The sequence below is a fragment of the Cavia porcellus genome, unplaced genomic scaffold, assembly GCF_034190915.1.
Source record: "Cavia porcellus strain 051 isolate PalLab524CR breed Dunkin Hartley unplaced genomic scaffold, mCavPor4.1 scaffold_16, whole genome shotgun sequence".
NCBI classification, from domain to species: domain Eukaryota; kingdom Metazoa; phylum Chordata; class Mammalia; order Rodentia; family Caviidae; genus Cavia; species Cavia porcellus.
The window spans coordinates 21,097,700-21,115,421 of NW_026947499.1; the positions used below are offsets into that span (position 1 = coordinate 21,097,700).

General features: G+C 42.5%; 2 gene segments (V, D, J or C); both read right to left on the reverse strand.

The window, feature by feature from the left end:
• The window catches only part of LOC111753989 (Ig lambda-1 chain V region S43-like), a 600,738-nt gene that overhangs the window by 328,100 nt on the left and 254,916 nt on the right, over positions 1-17,722 (reverse strand).
• On the reverse strand, positions 10,769-11,295 carry LOC111753988 (immunoglobulin lambda variable 3-9-like). The segment is given in 2 exon segments: positions 10,769-11,076; positions 11,201-11,295. Coding segments are annotated over 2 exon segments (354 nt in total).

Below are 17,722 nucleotides of genomic sequence, written 5' to 3' on the forward strand. Positions count from 1 at the left end.
TCCCTAGAATTGCAGTTAAACCTTCATAACCTCTTGAAAGCCCTGACCACACTGATTTTAAAAGTCTGAGCTCTGGCAGGTGGAGATCAGAGTTTCCTCCACTGATGAGGATCCTGTGACTCATGCAAGACAATCTAGTAGTCAGAGTTCTGATCCACGGAAAATGAAATGGAGGACACTCCTCAGAGTGTCTTCCATTAGACTCTGTATCTAAATACATGATCTGCAGACACTGGGCAGATCTGGGTGAAGTTTGGAGAAGACACCAGGAAGGAGTGGGCCTGACTCTCTGGGAGAGCCGAGCCCTCATGCCACTTGAACCGTGAGGAACTGTGTGCTTTAAGAGACCAGCTCCTCTGAGCATGCATCCTGGCATCAAGGCACAGGTCCTTGGATTCCCAACTTCTTTCACTGATCTCCTTCTTAGATAATCTGGACTTCAGGGTGGCCTCTTCACTGAATCTCAGCCTTGTATGATCTGCCAAAGGTGGCCTTAAGGACATGGTTATTCTACTCAAGTTTTGTAGTACAAGTCCTCACTTCTTGTGGCACTTTGCTGCCTCAAGAATATGCATGAATCTGACTCTCCCAAGGTGGTCAGTATTGTTCTAAGGACTTTTCTGACTTCCAGTCTGAGGTCAGTAAGACAACACTGTGCAGAAGGAGACAGTGGCCCTCATGAGGTGGCTTTTGAGGACTCATCATTCCTACGGGAAAATCTGGAATTCAAGGTGCTATTCTTAGTAACTTTTTTTTATTTAAAGAGAGAAGAAAAAAAAAGAAAGGACATAAAAAAACAATGTAGTAAAAGGGTAAAAATAATACAGTATTTCAAGAAAAAAATATATACAGTACGAAGTCACCAGTTAATAGGTTACATATTATCTTCCAGAAACCGTTGTCCATATTACTAAATTAAAGCATATAAAGTGGACATTCATGCAGTGAAATTGGAGACAGTTCTGTTCAATGATCCAACAAAAGCTCAGTTTTATGGTTTTCCATCCTACACACTCAAACATACCTGCTATTATAACCCTTAGTCCACCTTACTTTCCTCTCTTTTTTGCAGTAACAATTAGACTTTTAGGGTTTTATTACTCTCATGGTTCTTATTACTTTTTTGAAGAGAATAAAACCAAATGTGACTAAGCAAAACAGAGTCAGTTAGAACAGAAGGGTGGGCATAGCACATGATGCAAAAATAGAATACTAGGTGATCAAAAGTGGTTACCATTGTGCCTCTTGCTATTTTTAAATTGAGTTGTCTATATCATCAGGTATCATAGAGTTGATCAAAACAGTACAAAACAAAACCAATGAAACCTACACTAAGGACCTTATAAGACTTCAAAAAAAGGATAACAGTCAATCCATATTGGGCATCATAGTATATCTTATTGCCTTCAAAGTGATCGCCTATACCCTCAAACGTGATACTATCAAACAAAATAGAATATATAATAACCAGACAGAACAAGATAGGGAGAGCAATACTGGGGTTCAAGTCAGGTTAATAGGACAGCAAAAAAGTTACTATAATATGTCCCATTATTTTTAAATTAGTTTTCCCTTAATGAAAAAAATGAGAGAAAATGGATTCATTTTAAAAAGTGGGGGGAGATTGAGATAAGAGGGAAATTGTAATAGAACACGCAGGGCAAAACCAAGCAATTCAAGCATCATTGTGTGTGACCACCAGATAATCTAACATAATAGTAGTCGCCACAGTGCCTCTTTCCTTAAATTATTTGAGTGTAACTTCGCATACTATAATATCAAGCAAATCTAGACAGTGTGAAGCCTTTCAAGAGAATGCAAGAATTACAGGCTAAATAGAACCTGCTAATAGAAAACGAACAATGGTTTCTATATTATCTCTTTGCCTATAAAGAATTTTGTTTATACTATAGCATATAGTGAAATACAGTAAGATACAACAGGTTAAAACCAGTGGAAACAGATGTACTACAGCTTGATGGGACTTCAAAACAATACGATATTAAATTAGCACTAGCTTTTATATTGTGTTGCTTTCTTCAAAATAGCTATTCCTGCTATCATAGATACTAAAATCAAACAACCCAGGTTAAAACCATTGTGGTTAATGAGTGAAAACATTATATGGCTTCAAACCAATATGATTGGGAATCATGATTACCACATACTTCTATGTATTCTTATCATTTCTTACACTATGGAAACTATTCGGTATTTATACATGTGAGTTTGATTTATTTCACTTATGAGTATGGTCTCAAGCTGCATCCATTTATTTATAAATGTCTCAATGTGGTCATTCTTTATAGCTGAGTAGTACTCCATTGTATAAAAATACCACAACTTTTTTATCCATTCTTCTGTCGATGGACACTTAGGTTGTTTCCAAGATCTGGCTATTACAAATTGTGCTGCTATAAACATGGGTGCACATATATCACTGTGGTATGATGCTTTCAGTTCTTCTGGGAATATGCCTAGAAGTGGTATAGCTGGGTCATACGGGGCTTCCAGTCCTACTTTTCTGAGAAATCTCCAGACTGACCTCCACAATGGTTGTACTAGTCTACACTCCCACCAACAGTGTAGGAGAGTTCCTTTCTCCCCACAGCCTCTCCAGCATTTGTTGGTGGATTTCTTGATCTTGGCCATTCTTTCAGGAATGAGATGAAATCTCAGTGTGCTTTTAATTTGCATTTCTCTAATGACCAGCGATAGTGAACATTTTCATGTATTTATTTGCCGTTTGAATTTCTTCATCTGAAAATTGTTTTATTCATCTCAGATGGCCATTTTTGGATTGGGTCTTTGAATTTTGGGGGTCTGATTTTTTTTAATTCTTTATATGTTTTAGACAGAATTCCTTTGTCCTGAGGGGCAGTTCACTAAGATTTTTTTCCCAGTTTGTGGGTTTTCTTCTCACCATGCTGGAGACTTCTTTTGATGTGCAGAAACTTTTTAATAAGAGGTGATCCCAGTTATTGATTCTGGGAAGTATTTCCCGTGCGGTTTGAGTCCTGTTCATGAATTCTCTACCTACTCCTATGTCTTCAAGGTTTTTACCCAATTTGTCTTCCAATAGATTTAGTGTTTCTGTTTTAATATTTATTTCTTTGATCCATTTAGATTTTATTTTAGTACATGGTCAAGGCATGGGTCTAGTTTTAGTTTTCGCAATATGGAGAGCCAGTTTTTCCAGCACCATTTATTAAAGAGTCTGTCCTTCTCCCAGTTTAGCCCCTTTATCAAAGATAAGGTGGTTGAGTGTGTTTGTGGTTGTGGTTGTATCTTCTAATTGATTCCACTGATCTTCAGCTCTATTTTGGTTCCAGTACCCTGCTGATTTTACTACAGTTGCTTTGTAGTATAATTTCAAGTCAGGGATTGTGATGCCTCCTGCTTTGTCTTTGCTGCTTAGAACTGTCCTTGCTATTCTAGGTCTCTTCTCACTCCAGATGAATTTTAGGAGTGATTTCTTGAGTTCTATGAGGTATGTTGATGGTATTTTTATCGGGATTGCATTGAATCTATATAAAAGTTTTGGGAGAATGGCCATTTTCACAATATTTATTCTTCCTATCCATGAGCAAGGGATGTTTTTCCATTTTCTGAGATCATCTTCAATTTCATTTTTCAGTGTATTATAATTTTCCCTGTATAGGTCTTTCACTTCTTTCGTGAGAATAATTCCTAGATATTTCATCTTTTTTGGTTGCTAGTGTGAAGGGTGTGGCTTCTCTTATTTCTCTTTCTGTGACTTTGTTGTCAGTGTATAGGAATGCTATTGATTTTTGAGTACTGATTTTATAGCCAGCTACATTACTAAATTTATTTATTATATCTAGCAGTCTTTCAATGGAGTTTTGGGGATCTTCTATATAGACTATCATGTCATCCGCAAATAATGATAGCTTAACTTCTTCTTTTCCTATCTTTACGCCTTTTATTGCTCTCTCTTGTCTAACTGCTCTGGCTAGTATTTCCAGTATTATATTAAATAGGAACAGTGATAAGGGATATCCTTGTCTTGTGCCTGATTTTAAAGTAAAGGCCTTCAATTTTTGGCCATTTAGTATGATATTGGCTGTAGCTTTGTCATAGATGGCCTTTATTATATTGAGGTAAAGACCATCTATTCCAATTTTCTGCAGGGTTCTTATCATGAATGAATGTTGGACCTTATCAAAAGCTTTTTCTGCATCTATAGAAATGATCATGTGGTTCTTACTTTTGACTCTTCGATATGGTGTATTACATTTATTGATTTACATATATTGAACCATCCCTGCATGCCTGGGATGAATTCCACTTGGTCATGGTGTATGATCTTCTTGATGATTTGCTGCATCCTATTTGCCAGTATTTTACTGAGGATTTTTGCATATGTTGTCTACAAGAAACCCATCTAACCCAGAAGGATACACACAGACTGAAAGTCAAAGGATGGAAAACAATCCAACAGGAATCCAAAAAAAAGTGGGGGTGGCTATACTGTTTGCAGACAATGTGAACTTCAAGCCAATAATGATCAGAAGGGATAAAGAAGGTCACTACATACTGGTTAGGGGAAAACTCCAAGAGGAAGAGATAACTATCTTAAATATATATGCACCAAATTCCAGAGCAGCCAGTTATATAAAACAAGTACTAACAGAAATGAAAAACCAAGTTAACAGTGACACAATTCTAACAGGAGATCTTAACACACCATTGACACCAATGGACAGATCAACCAGACAGAAAATCAACAAAGAAATAAAAGAACTGAATCGCACCTGTGAACAAATAGACTTAATAGACATATACAGAGTATTCCACCCAACAACAACAGAATATACATTCTTCTCAGCAGTGCATGGGTCATTTTCTAAAATAGACCATACATTAACTCACAAAACATATCTAAATAAATGCAAAAGGGTTGAAATCATCCCTTGCATGCTATTGGACCATAGCGCTATGAAATTAGAAATTAATGATAAAAGATACTACAAAATTCCCACAAACACATGGAAACTGAATAACACACTCTTGAGTAATCAGTGGGTCACAGAGGAAATCAAAGAAGAAATTAAACACTACCTACAAGAAAATGAAAACACAAATACAACTTACCCGAATCTATGGGATGCAATGAAAGCTGGCCTCAGAGGAAAATTTATAGCACTGAGTTCACACATCAGGAAAACAGAACGAATACAAATAAATAACTTGATGCTACACCTCAAACAGCTAGAAAAAGAAGAGCAAGTCAAGCCCAAAGCCAAAAGAAGAGAAGAAATTATAAAAATCAGAGCAGAAATCAATGCAATAGAGACTAAAAAAAAAAAAAAAAAAAAAAAAAAAATCCAAAAATTCAATGAATCAAAGAGTTGGTTCTTTGAAAGAATAAATAAAATTGATGTGCCCCTAGCCAACCTTATTTTAAAAAGGGAAGAAAAGCTCAAATTCATGCAATAAGGAATGAAAGAGAAGAAATCACTACGGCCCCTACAGAAATACAGAAAATCATCAACGCCTATTTCGAAAACTTCTACTCTCAAAGGTTTGATAACACAGAGGAAATGGACAGATTTCTAGAAGCATACGAAGTACCAAAGCTAGGACATGAAGATGTAAAACTACTGAATAACCCAATTTCTATTAATGAAATCGAAAATGTAATTAAATCCTTACCTACACAGAAGAGCCCAGGCCCAGACAGATTCACTGCAGAATTCTACAAGAAATACAAAGAAGACCTAATGCCAACACTCCTCAAACTCTTCAATGAAATTGAAAGGGAAGCAATCCTTCCTAAGTCATTCCTGCAAGCAAATATTACTCCAGTACCAAAACCTGAGAAAGACCCAACTAAAAAAGAGAACTACAGACCAATCTCCCTAATGAAGATAGATGCAAAAATCTTACTTACTTTTTACTCATTGTTGAAACAAAATACCTGAAGCCCAAAGTTGAGAAAGGAAATGTTTATTTCTTATAGTTTTTGGAGGTTTCAGTGCATACTCAGTGGGCTCCAAGGCAGGGTGGCATGGCTGAGCCCCAGTTCATAGTGACTGCAAACATCAAGGCAGAAACCTGGAAAAGAGTTAGACACACATTCTTCCTGCCATTACCGTTACATCCTGGCTCCTCCCTAGCACTCACACCCCCAATCCAAGCACTAGACAATGAACCAATCACAAATGCATAATGCAAATGCATGAGGCCTAGGGGCCACTGACATAAACCAGGATAGTCCTGCAAAAAAGACATTTTAGAATTAGGCAAAGTTTGAGATTTGCCTCAAGCAGCCATTAAACAGAGTCTCTTTGAAAACACATCTTAACCTGGATTTTATTTGATTTTTAATGATCGGTTTTATTTGAACCTGTGTTCAGTTTTTCTTTTAACCACTTATTGTCATCCCCTTGTCTTTGAATTGCTTCTGTGTACTTTGAAATTCATTGTATTTCCTTAAACAGAGACTTTTAAATCTTGGTAAGGCAGTTAATATTTTCCACCATTAGCATTACTCATGGGCACCAGATGTGGCTCACTTAATGGTGTAATGTTTCTTTCATGAGTCCCAGATCCCTGAGGGCATGAGTAGATATCTACACACTGAAGAAAGAGGGGCTTAGGGCAGTCCATACTTTCTAGCTTTTGGAAATGTCTTTCAATAGTAAGGCTGTGCAGAAAAGTTGGTGTTCCACAAACTGGAGGCTCTTCATCTATTGCCAAACTAGAAGGTGACTAAATCTAGGGCCACTGTATTTGGCCCAGCAGGACTGAACTGTAAGCTTGGGGCCTCTGAGGCTGGAGCTGCACCAGACTGCAATCCTATCCTGCATAGACCCGGGACAAACCTAATTCCTTGGGCTTGAGATTTTCCAATTTAGCTGTACTATTTGAAGACCAAAGGTGGTGTACTTCGGTTATGGTTCTGGGATTTCTGTCCTTCTGACACTCATTTTTTGGTTGTCTTCATTTCTACTTGTACAAAAGCAGGTGAATGTTGGGTGCTTCTAATCAGCCATTTTAAGCCCCCTGTCGTTTTATGTTTTGATTTGTGGCTACAATGATTGGTGGGTTTCAAAATATATTCCTAATAGACTACACACAGCTATACTATGAATCTTAGTTTCCAAGTCAGAGTTGCCATGATTTAGTTTTGCCAAAGGAAAGAGAACTTTCTATAGCTTAGAGGATAGCCCAATGTCCTGGTTTCAAATGTTAAATGACATGCCATGAAACAATAGATAAAAACAGGGACCTTAACTCCTCTTTCCCATCTGAGACTGCACCTGAGCACAGGAGCTGCAGCCTGAGGGCTGATCTGCATAGTAGTAGAAGAGAGGCCAAGAGAGAGTGGGCTGTGAACCTGAGAGTGACCAGGGCACAGGGGTCAGCGCTATGTTCAGGTACTAAGAGACGGTGCCCCAGCAGTGGGCAGCAGGCCCAGGCAGGTGGCTTAGGTGTAGGACACAGGCCCTTGAAACCATGACCGCTCACACTGAGATCCTCCTAAAGCATCTGGACTCTGCTGTGGTTTCCCTACAGACTGCAGTCCTTCCAGAAGTATCAGGATGACAGCTCCCACTGTGCTCTTCAGGTTTATTTCCCAGGTGAGGCCCTAATGTGCCCTGTGTCTTGTCAGGGTCCTGGGGTGACATTTTTTTGAATGACTTTCAGAATATAATTAGTGCACCACAGATTAGAGGATAAACTGTCCTGTATTCTAGTCTAAAGCCTGGGCCTTGGACACACACTAATATCCTACCACAGGCCTCTTTCTGGGACTCCCCAATCTGACACAACATCTCTTCTGCTTGCTCCTGGATGCAACTCTAATGCCTTCTGCTAGAGGGGGAGACTCAAGAGGAGCTTCCCTCTTTCAGATGATCCCAAACTCCAGGCCCCTGAGATGGTACTGACAGAGTTAATGCTTTTCAGCACCACAGGACACAGAGGTGTCATTTGCACTGGGAGGGGAGGTCAGTAGGCCCTGTCATCCTGCCCTTGTGTTGAAATCAATTTTTCTTGTTGTTAAATAGAGAATGCAAGGTAAAATACGCACCTTTTCAAGAAACAGGGAGGGCCTGAAAATGTGATTTGCAACATTAGGTCTCAGAATTTTTCTTTGCTTAGAATGAGAAACTGAAGATCCCTATACCGCGATAGGGGCAGCTGTGGTATGAGAGGTGACATCAGTGATTTCTGTAACTGGAGATCAATGATACCTTAGATGACACCACCGTCACCATATCAGTATTTTTGCTATCATTTTTATGTCATCAGAAAGCCTTTCTTCAAGGTACAGCTTGCTGTCCTCATCTGGGCTGAAATTTTGGTGAAACTGGATGTTCTGCTTATCAAGACCTGCAGTTATTTGTTCCCAGGAAGCAGAATCAGCCCTTGCTGGGTCCTGTTCTTGGGTTTTGATGAAGACACAGGACCTTCTAATATCTGAGTCAGTAACTCAACCCTAGGAATCTAAGTAATTAGACTTGGACATTTCTATCACTTAATCTGGAAAACAAAAACGAAGTTCTCATGATTTGTACAGATATTCTTACCTCACTGCAAATAAAGTTGAGGTCCAGAGAGACCCAGTGCCTAGCAAACTGAGAACAGTAGTGTCCAGTCCCAGAGCTGAGCCAGGGTGTCTGAATTCAGTGTTAGTCTCTTTGGCCCCCAGCAGGACCAGTACTTTGAGAAAAAAGCCCAAAGGCCTGGTTGAGAAGAAGGGCTGTGTCCACTAGCCTGGCTCATTCTCCATTATGACCAGATTGACCCTAGGAGCTCACTCAGCCTGCAGGTGGTGTGCCTTTGGGGTAAGTGCCCAGGTAGACCTGGAGACCCTGTGCAGAATGGGGAGGCTGCTGTGCTGTGCAGTGCAGGGCTGGCCTGGCTCCTGCTGCTTCTCTCTACAATGTTACCTACGCTTATTTGTCCTCAGAAGGAGGGTGTTAGATTTCTCATGGCCATCTCTACTGTGTACTGCAGAGTCTTAGAAGGCCTCCAGGCCTGCAGGTTTAGAAGACTGCAGGGTTCATTCTCAGGGATCCCAACAAGTGGCATGTCGAGCTGAGCTCAGCATCATGGCCAGAGCAGTTTTATGTGGGAGGTGAGCCTGGGTGAGTGCCTGTGAAAGATGCCTCTGTGGATTTTGAGGAAGAGAAGGGAGATCTAGGTCACGGTGGAGGTCCCCAAGACCTCTGACTCCTATACTTACAGACTGGCAGGGCTCCCTGCCCTCTGTCATTATCCCAGGAAGGGTGAGGCTCTGGAGTTAATGATTGATATTAAGTAGCTGCAGCTCTAGATGGCTGCAGAGGGTATTAGAGGTAGATAAAAACAGGAGGGACATGCTGGGTCACTTAGATTGCATATCCAGTGCCAGAGTTCCACTCACATAGAGCAAGAGGCCTCCATCCTTCTCCTGCAGCTTCACAACTTGTGGTTAAGATGTTAACATCTGGAGCTCATGTTCCACGAGGTCCACTTGGACCCCAGGCTCACACTGACCATGCAGAGTGCACAAGGTTGCTTCTGGAAAAAATGAACAAGTCCTTATAGAACTCAGTTGAATCCCTTACATGTACGTTGCTCTGTAGAAGGCTGATTTCTCAGGGGGTTACAATGGTGCCCCATGGCTGCCCTATACATGGATTGGGATAGAAAGTTCTGGTCTGAAATTTAAATGCAGGGCCTGGCAAAGAGCATAGGAAAGAGCCTGGGTATTCAGAGGGGAGGCTTTGGACAGGACAGAGGGAGTGAACACCACAGAGGTGAAGAAGGCTGTGAAGGTGATGGGAGAGAAGATGACCTTGTAGATGGACAGGGAAGACTATGGTTGCTGCTGGAAATTGGAGTGGATGCCTGACCCAATCTTTGTTGTTTGTGGCCCAGCCCAGGATGACGTGGATTTGGGGGAGGAAGTTATGCCCATCTGTCCTCAACCTGAGTGATCATTTCAGAGGACTGTAATACTTTAATGTGCATACCATGAGAACTGATCTTTTATGACTGAGATGACCCATCACTTCTCAACACAGTGTGTGTCTCTGTCCCTCTGTGCATGTGACACATATCCACATCTCCTTTTCCTGTGGTCGCTGTCAACCTGCAGTGAGTACTTTTTTGTGCTGGTGACTGAATAAACTTGTATCACTTTCAATATTCAATCAAGAACATGACTGCCCTGGGTGAACAGGGTGTTGACAGTAAATGCCACATATTTTGCTTCCAGTCTTCTATGATAAATAGTTCTCCACATCAGCAGTTGTTCACAATGAGCACACAGTTTTCACTCATGGAAATTCCTTGGTGATCAAATCAATCAACAGTTCAAAACTTTCTCATGACCTGTGTTATTATGTCACTGCTGTACCTGACATCTATCTTCCTTGCAAAACCAGTGTTTACCCACTGAAGTGCTCATTCCCAAAACATAGTCTGCTGAACTGACCTCACCATAATGAGACACTAAGATGCCGTCAGTTGAGAGTCACTCTCCCTTCCCACCTGCAGACATGGTGCTGGTCTGACATCTCTGGAATTATGGAATTGACAGTTAAACTTGTTTAAAATGTGCAGTCCTGAAAACAATTGACTCAGCAGCACCCAGGGAGCTTCAGGAGCCTGCCCTGCCCTCATCTCAGGAATCTGGGTGCCTGGGCAAGACAGACTAGAAACTTCCTCTCTATGTGGCAACCTCTCTCCAGTCTCTGCAGGGCGGGGCTATGGCAGCAAGGTTTGTGTCTCACTTCCCCATGTGTCTGTGTCACTGTGAGTGAGCACTGTTACTATCCCACACCTGACAGTAATAGTCGGCCTCGTCCTCATCCTGGGCACCTGTGATGGTCAGTGTGGCTGGGTTGCCTGAGTTGGCACCGGAGAACCGGTCAGGAATCCCCGAGGGCCGGTTGTTATCACTATACATGACCAGCATGGGGCACTGGGGTGGCTTCTGCTGGTACCAGCGCACTCTTCTACCTCCAATGTTGTTTCCATCACATGTCAGGCTGATGGTCTCTCCCAGAGACACTGACATGGAAGATGGCTGCGTCAGCACATAGGAGGCCACAGAGCCTGCAGGGAGAGAGGGAAGCAGATGTGGGAGTAGTGATGAGAGCTCCGTTCCTCAGACACTTACCCGGGTATAGCTGGGGTGAGCCCTGGGCTGGGTGGGAGTATGAGGGTCCTGGGGCAGCACCTGTGCAGTGAGCAAGGAGGCCAATGAAAAGCATGGTCCAGGCCATGGTGGAGGTGTCCTGAATGCTCCTTCCTGAGGCCCTGGCTGGGGTGAGTTCTTCCCAGGCATCTCTTATCCCCTTGCTGCAGAGAGCTGCCTATTATGTAAATCAGCCAGGCTCAGGGCAGGTGCTGGAGGAGATTTCTTGTGTTCAGAAACAGGTTCAGCTACACACATAGATGAGAGGTGGTCTTGCAGACCCATCCTTAGCCCCATGGGAAGCTTTCTCATTTATTAGTACATATGCAGGTCCAACACATTCACCCTGCATCCTTGCACTGCTGCTCAGTCTTCTAGCCATGCAGAGATCAGAAATGTAGTGGATGATTCTCAACCTGGCTGAGGCTATGCCTTTCGGCAGTCCTGTCCTGGTCCTATCTAGCAGGTGGACTCGAAGACCCACATCCAACTTGGACCAAGACTGAAATATTCAGTGCTCCATTCTGACCCCAAAGTAGATGGATTTGGTATCAGTCTTCACAGGTATCCCATCCACAAGTGCTTTCTAGAAGATTCCAAATATCAGGTGAATCCTAGCTCTAGTTTAGAGATCGGTCATTAAGCCCAGTGCAGAGACTCTCCTGAACCTAATTCATGGATGTAAGCAAGAACCTTAAGACGTGCAGGGTCTTACCCTCGTCATGTAGCTACTCAGTGGAGAGACCATACAGGCCTTAAACTGAGGCAGGCAGAGGGATGCCCACTTATAATCCCAGGATCCTGAGAAGATGAGGCAGGTGTATCACAAGTTCATGGCCAGCCAGGCAATGCTATAACATAGAGAGATCCTGTTTCAAAATTTAAAAAAAGGAAGCAAACAAACATGTATTTCAGTGTGAGGTTCATGCATTCAATTCACAATATTAAAAGTAAATGAACTAAATTGCTATTAAGTACTATAAGAATTTCTGCATCTGGTTGTGAGTTCTTGCGATAGGTCCTGCATGGCAGTGATGTCTTTTATTAGCTCTAGAAACCCTTCATGCACCTGTGTATCATAATTAAATTATATTTAGGTTCCAGAGGCATTGTATCAAGTAATAAAAAGTTCTGTTAAGCCACAGTAAGGTTAATGGACAAATATTTTGGGCCTCATATGGAGAAGCTGAAGAGAAAAAATTTGGCAGCTGCTTTTAGGAAAGAAACAGGGGTAGCCCAGGAAGAAGTTGTGCTGAGGGAGATTTCATATAAAGTGGTGACTAACCAGGTGGCTTTGCCAAGTGACACTCTGCTGCCGCCTGGTGGTCACTCCACATGGCTGCTGGGGCATCAGCTGCTTCCTAATTTTCGCTGTGCAGTTTCAGAATCATGCCTGTGATTCCCTGATCAATGGCCTGCTGTCCCCAGGGTAGACATTTTTCTTCTCTGTGTGGCCCCTGCATCCTTCAAGACCAGACACAAGGCACCCACATTACCATGAGTATGTGAACATCTTAATTTAGAGCAGGAAGGTAAAGGCCCCCTTGACACAGCTCTGTGCATCCTGCTGGGATTGTGGGTGGTCATGAAGGTGGTATTGATGCTTCACGCTGGCAGACACAGCACTTAGGGATTATGCAAATCCTTGAGTACAGTGCATGTGGTTGGTGTTGGCTACTGTGCCATGACAGGGACACTTCATCCCTATTCAGCAGGTAAAGTTCTGATTTATTATTGTCTGACCAAAATTATACCCCAGGAATTCATCACGACCAAGATAGGTCCTTTGGTCTCTGGAGTCTCCGTCCAGTCCATGGAGCTGTGCAGTAGGCACACTGAGTTTATGCACTCAGCAGGCAATCCACGCCATCTTCTGTTTGTGCAAGATGCCCTGCAGATTCTTAAATTGGGACCCATTTCCAAGGTCTGCCCCAATAAGATTGACTAAGGCCTGGTCCTATGAATATAAGGGTCTGTTGGCTGGGGTTCTCCAGAAAATGTTGCCCTATGAAACAATGAAGCAGAGCATGTTTGAATCTGGATGTGGTAGCTGGAACTGAGATGTTTTGAAGATTTTAAGTAACACAAATTAAATAAAAGCAGCGAAAAGTTAGAATTTTTGATGAAAAGTGGCTTTCAGGAAAACAAAATCATGCATTTCCAGTTTTATCTTTGTAACAGAAATCTAGGTTATTTTGTTTTTACCTCAAGGAGTCACATAAGTTTTTCCAGTGATAAAGTACCACAGTGAATAGGAAATCACAGGAATGCACCTCACCAGTTCAGGTCCTATGCAGATAATTGGTGGAAAGTTTGCACAGTGACCGGCCATAGTTCTGTCATTACAAGATGGGCTCCTTCCTGACATGGTGCTTCAGGAGCTGCCATGGGGTTGGACTGAAGAAACCCATTGCAGGAGTGTGTGGAGGCAGCTACGTCTACTTCTAATAATACGAGTGTGGTGTGTGGGGAGGTGAATGGACACTGGCTAACAGAAATGGGTCCTGCATACAAATTATACTAAGAGAGCAGAGATATTTTTCCAGTGATAATTAGGGGGCGGGAATGATGTGTGGGTTCAAGGGGAAATTTCAAGGTAACATAGGGCATCTGGGAGAAGCTTAGCACAGTCACTCTCTGGTTGCTTCTAAGATGACATGGCTGAGGGAACCCAAGTAGGAGAGAGGTGGGCCCAGACCTGCCACTGGGAACCACTATGAGAAACCTGGGGTGAAGACACTGAGGAGGGGTTCCTGTTCCTTTCCCTCCATCTGGTACCCACCATGTAGCCAGGCGGTCTTATGCTTCTGCCTAGGACTCTAGTCCTACAACCCCATCTAGGATTTCATATGTGTCATAATGTCTCCTAAACAGGCAAAATTGGTGGCATCAAAGAAATTGTCTCATGTGCTTGGTCAAAAAGTAAAGGGGCTGATCTGCGCTGTGTTCAACAGGATCCAGCACAGTTTTCCACAGTACTGTATAGGAAAGCATGATCGGGTAGAAATTGGTGGTCATGTCAAACCCACACAGAATTTCAGCTTAGACCTATGAGGTTACTTTCAAGGCCACACTGTCTCTGATGGAATCACTTACCTTAAACTTGTTTCTTTCCTTCCTCACACCTGTGATATGTAAGACTGCCAATCACACGCAGAAGAATTACTTACTTCCTCACACCAAACGTTTGTCTTGGCACAGAGGCTCATCTCAGCCTGCACACCACATCCTGTTATATTTAGAGGCCTGTGCCCTTTCTTAGGGGAAATCCTAGGAAACATAAAGTTCCACAGAAACTCCTTTTCCTGCTGCATGCTGTGTTGAAAAAGAGGGAAGTGATCTTTAGATCTTACACAGAAACCAGTTTCACTGAAGATTTGTTTGATCCCAGCACCTGTCATCTAGTTTCTTTAGGGCCTTGAAGTATCAGGATTTTGATTTAAAGTGAAACTAATTCTGTGAGAGAGCTGCACTCAAAATGAACTTCTGCACGCTTCTGCTGTAGGGTCTCAGTCAGTGGAGACCAAGGTCAGGATTATGATGGGGGGGTGAATAATAGTGACAGCCAAGGACGGGGAGGTTTGGGCCTCATGTCCTCATCTGTCTGTGCCACTGAAAATCTCTAAAAGCTACTCCCTGCGCTGTGCACTATAACACAATAATAGTCACTGCTTGAACTCTGGTGTTGATCAGAGTGGTCACATTACCTGAGCTGGAATCATGAATTGATCAGGAATGAGATGCCAACAGAGGAACCTAGTATGGCTTCTCCTGTGACAACAAGCATACTTATCCTCCAATTTTTCTGCACAGCATCTGATTTTTACTGTATTTTTGGTCTCTGACACTGATGGTGGCTGAGTGAGCGTGTAGGAGGCTACAGAGGCTAAAAGAGAGAAAGATCAGTCTGACTATGCCTTCCACTTCTTCCAGATCTGGGTGAGGACCAGTTACTCCCTGGGTCTCTAAACAGCCTCCTCCCATCAGTGTCAGTCAATGGTCCATGAGATTACAGGAAAATGGAGGCTGTGCACACATGGTCAAACCTGCTGCTGTTTCCTGCTGACTCTAGCCCCTGAGAACTTACACAAGTCCATGAGCACAGTGTGGGGATCTTAGTGCCACAATCATTACTGCAGTAGGTTCTTGAGAATTTTCCGTACCACACACAGGAATTGGATATGCTCAGACTCAATACAGCCCAGAATTGGAGTGAGGTGAGGACACCCTTTACAGTTAAACAGCAGTCCCAGATGGAGGGAACAGGTCATATAGGAGGCATCTATGAAGCTGCTTCCTGAGGTTCAGGTTAGGCTGGCTTCCCTCCAGGCCTCTCCCATTCTCTTGCTGAAATCATCGGCCATTGTGCACATCAGCCCAAGCTGGGAACTCCTGAGGTTTCCTGTGTGAGGAGCTTGTGATATTTAGAGCAGGCCTAAGCTTCAAAGATATTCAAGGGAGGAAGAAAGGACAATTTCAAATGACTGCCTGGAATCTGACCTACAGGGAGTAACAGTATGACTCACCAGCCTTGGATCTAGAGAATTGGCAGACAGCATAGGCTCCGCTGTGTCCATACCCTTGGAATAATGGGGAAAGCTGAAGGACAGCTGCCCTAATACCAACCTCAACCCCAATTACCAGTGTATTTTGTTCACATAGGCACTCAGAGTAAGATTATGCCTGAATGAATTTTCCCAGAAAGAAGAGGGAAAGCAAAATTAACAGTTAGCAAATTATGTCAGCTGCCAGTATATATTAACTTTGACTGGACACTGCCATGTCTACTCTTGTAATTTTGCTGATTCCTTTTTACTTTCACACAGCAAGAGTAGGATGGAGGTTTTGTAGCACATTCCACATGCCTGAGAAACTCTAAACCATGTTCTACCTGGACCTTTATACAGCTGGTAAATTCTGAGTCACCACCCTCTTCTCCACCCTACAAATAAGGGTGAGTTTCAAATATCAGATCTTCAGGAGGCAAATGGCATGGCCTAATGACACCTTTGAAGACCTAAGGAACTTGTAGCCGAGGTTAGTTTTTCTCTGTTTAATTTATTGAACAAACCTCACAACAGTTAGATGAATTCTAAAAGACAGAATATTTCTACACATGCAGATGCTAATGGCCACTTCTGCACCTGCTCTGGAAAGTGCCAATGTGGAATAATGTATCTGCGGGGACAGGAGAAGAACCACTGAGACAGAATGTGAGCTCTTCTCTCTTCCTCTCAGAGACAGTGTGCATTCACATGGGATGCACAACATGACATTTTATTCCCTCATCTACATGAAAGTAACATTTCCTGTCACAGCACACTGTACAGGGGACATTGGATCATCAGACAAGGGGAGCTTTACACATTTGTATAGTGAGGTTGTATGGCAATGGGTGAATTAGTAATGGAAATGTAAACTTTGAGTTCAGGTCAAATCCTCCCTGGAGAATCTCATTGTAGACTACTGAATTTTAGAACAAGTTCACATCATCTACATAGAGAATTATAGAACTGTGGAAAAGAGCTCCTGGAGCATCCCTAAATTCTTATTGGGTCGGGAAAATGTGAAACATCAAATGAGCATGCTGTGCGACCTGGGAGACTCCCCCAGTTCTGGAGGTCAGGCTGGCCCATCAGTAATCATGCAAAATGGAAGCTGTCTCTAGGATGGAGCAGGAGCTGACCTGATGCTCAGTCACCTGCACAGGCAGGTGGTCCACACCTCATCTCCATCTGTCTCAGACTGGCATCTCTGTCTGTCATCACACCTGTGTCCTGTGAGTGTCTAGAGGGCTTCATGTCTGAGGTACCAAAAATTGGTCTGTAGGGAACAGACTAAAACTTTATTCTAGTATACTTGGTAGTCATTTCTCATGTTATATCTTTAAAATATGGTATGTTCTACATATTTATATCACATCTCAGTTTAGACAATGAGTTTTGATACAAAATGACTTTTATTTATTTATTTATTTATTTATTTATTGGTACCAGGGGATTGAACTCATGACCTGTGCTTGACAACCAGCCACTTATGCCACTGAGCTAAAGCACTGGCCACGGGTTGTATTTATTTTATTAAGTTTAAAACTCATAAGGTAGACTTTTATATCCAAGTTGTCCAAAGCAATCCTAAAAATCTTCCAATCACTGAACTGTTTAGGAAATCATCAATTTTATTTTAGTTTTTATACTCAGGTTGGCAACACTGGATGAGGTATTGAAGAACTGATTTGACAATGAAGGAAAAGAATATTAGTCTGAGAACTATGATATTTGACCAAGTGATTTACAAAAACTCCCCAGCTGAGCGGCTCCAGACTGCCAATTGCTGCCTCCTGCAGGGGGAAAGGCTTCAGAGTAGGAGCCTCCCTTGACCAGGTGACTGCAAACATCCTGTGACTGAGGCAGCAAGGACAAGCCTGTGTTCTCATGAGAGAATAAAGAGTGAAGAAGAGGCTGTAGCCTTCAACACAGTGTCCAGATCCAGGAAACTTCGGTCATACTCTTCAGGAATATTTACTGCCTGTGTACATTAGTGGAATCTGATAGTAACAACTTC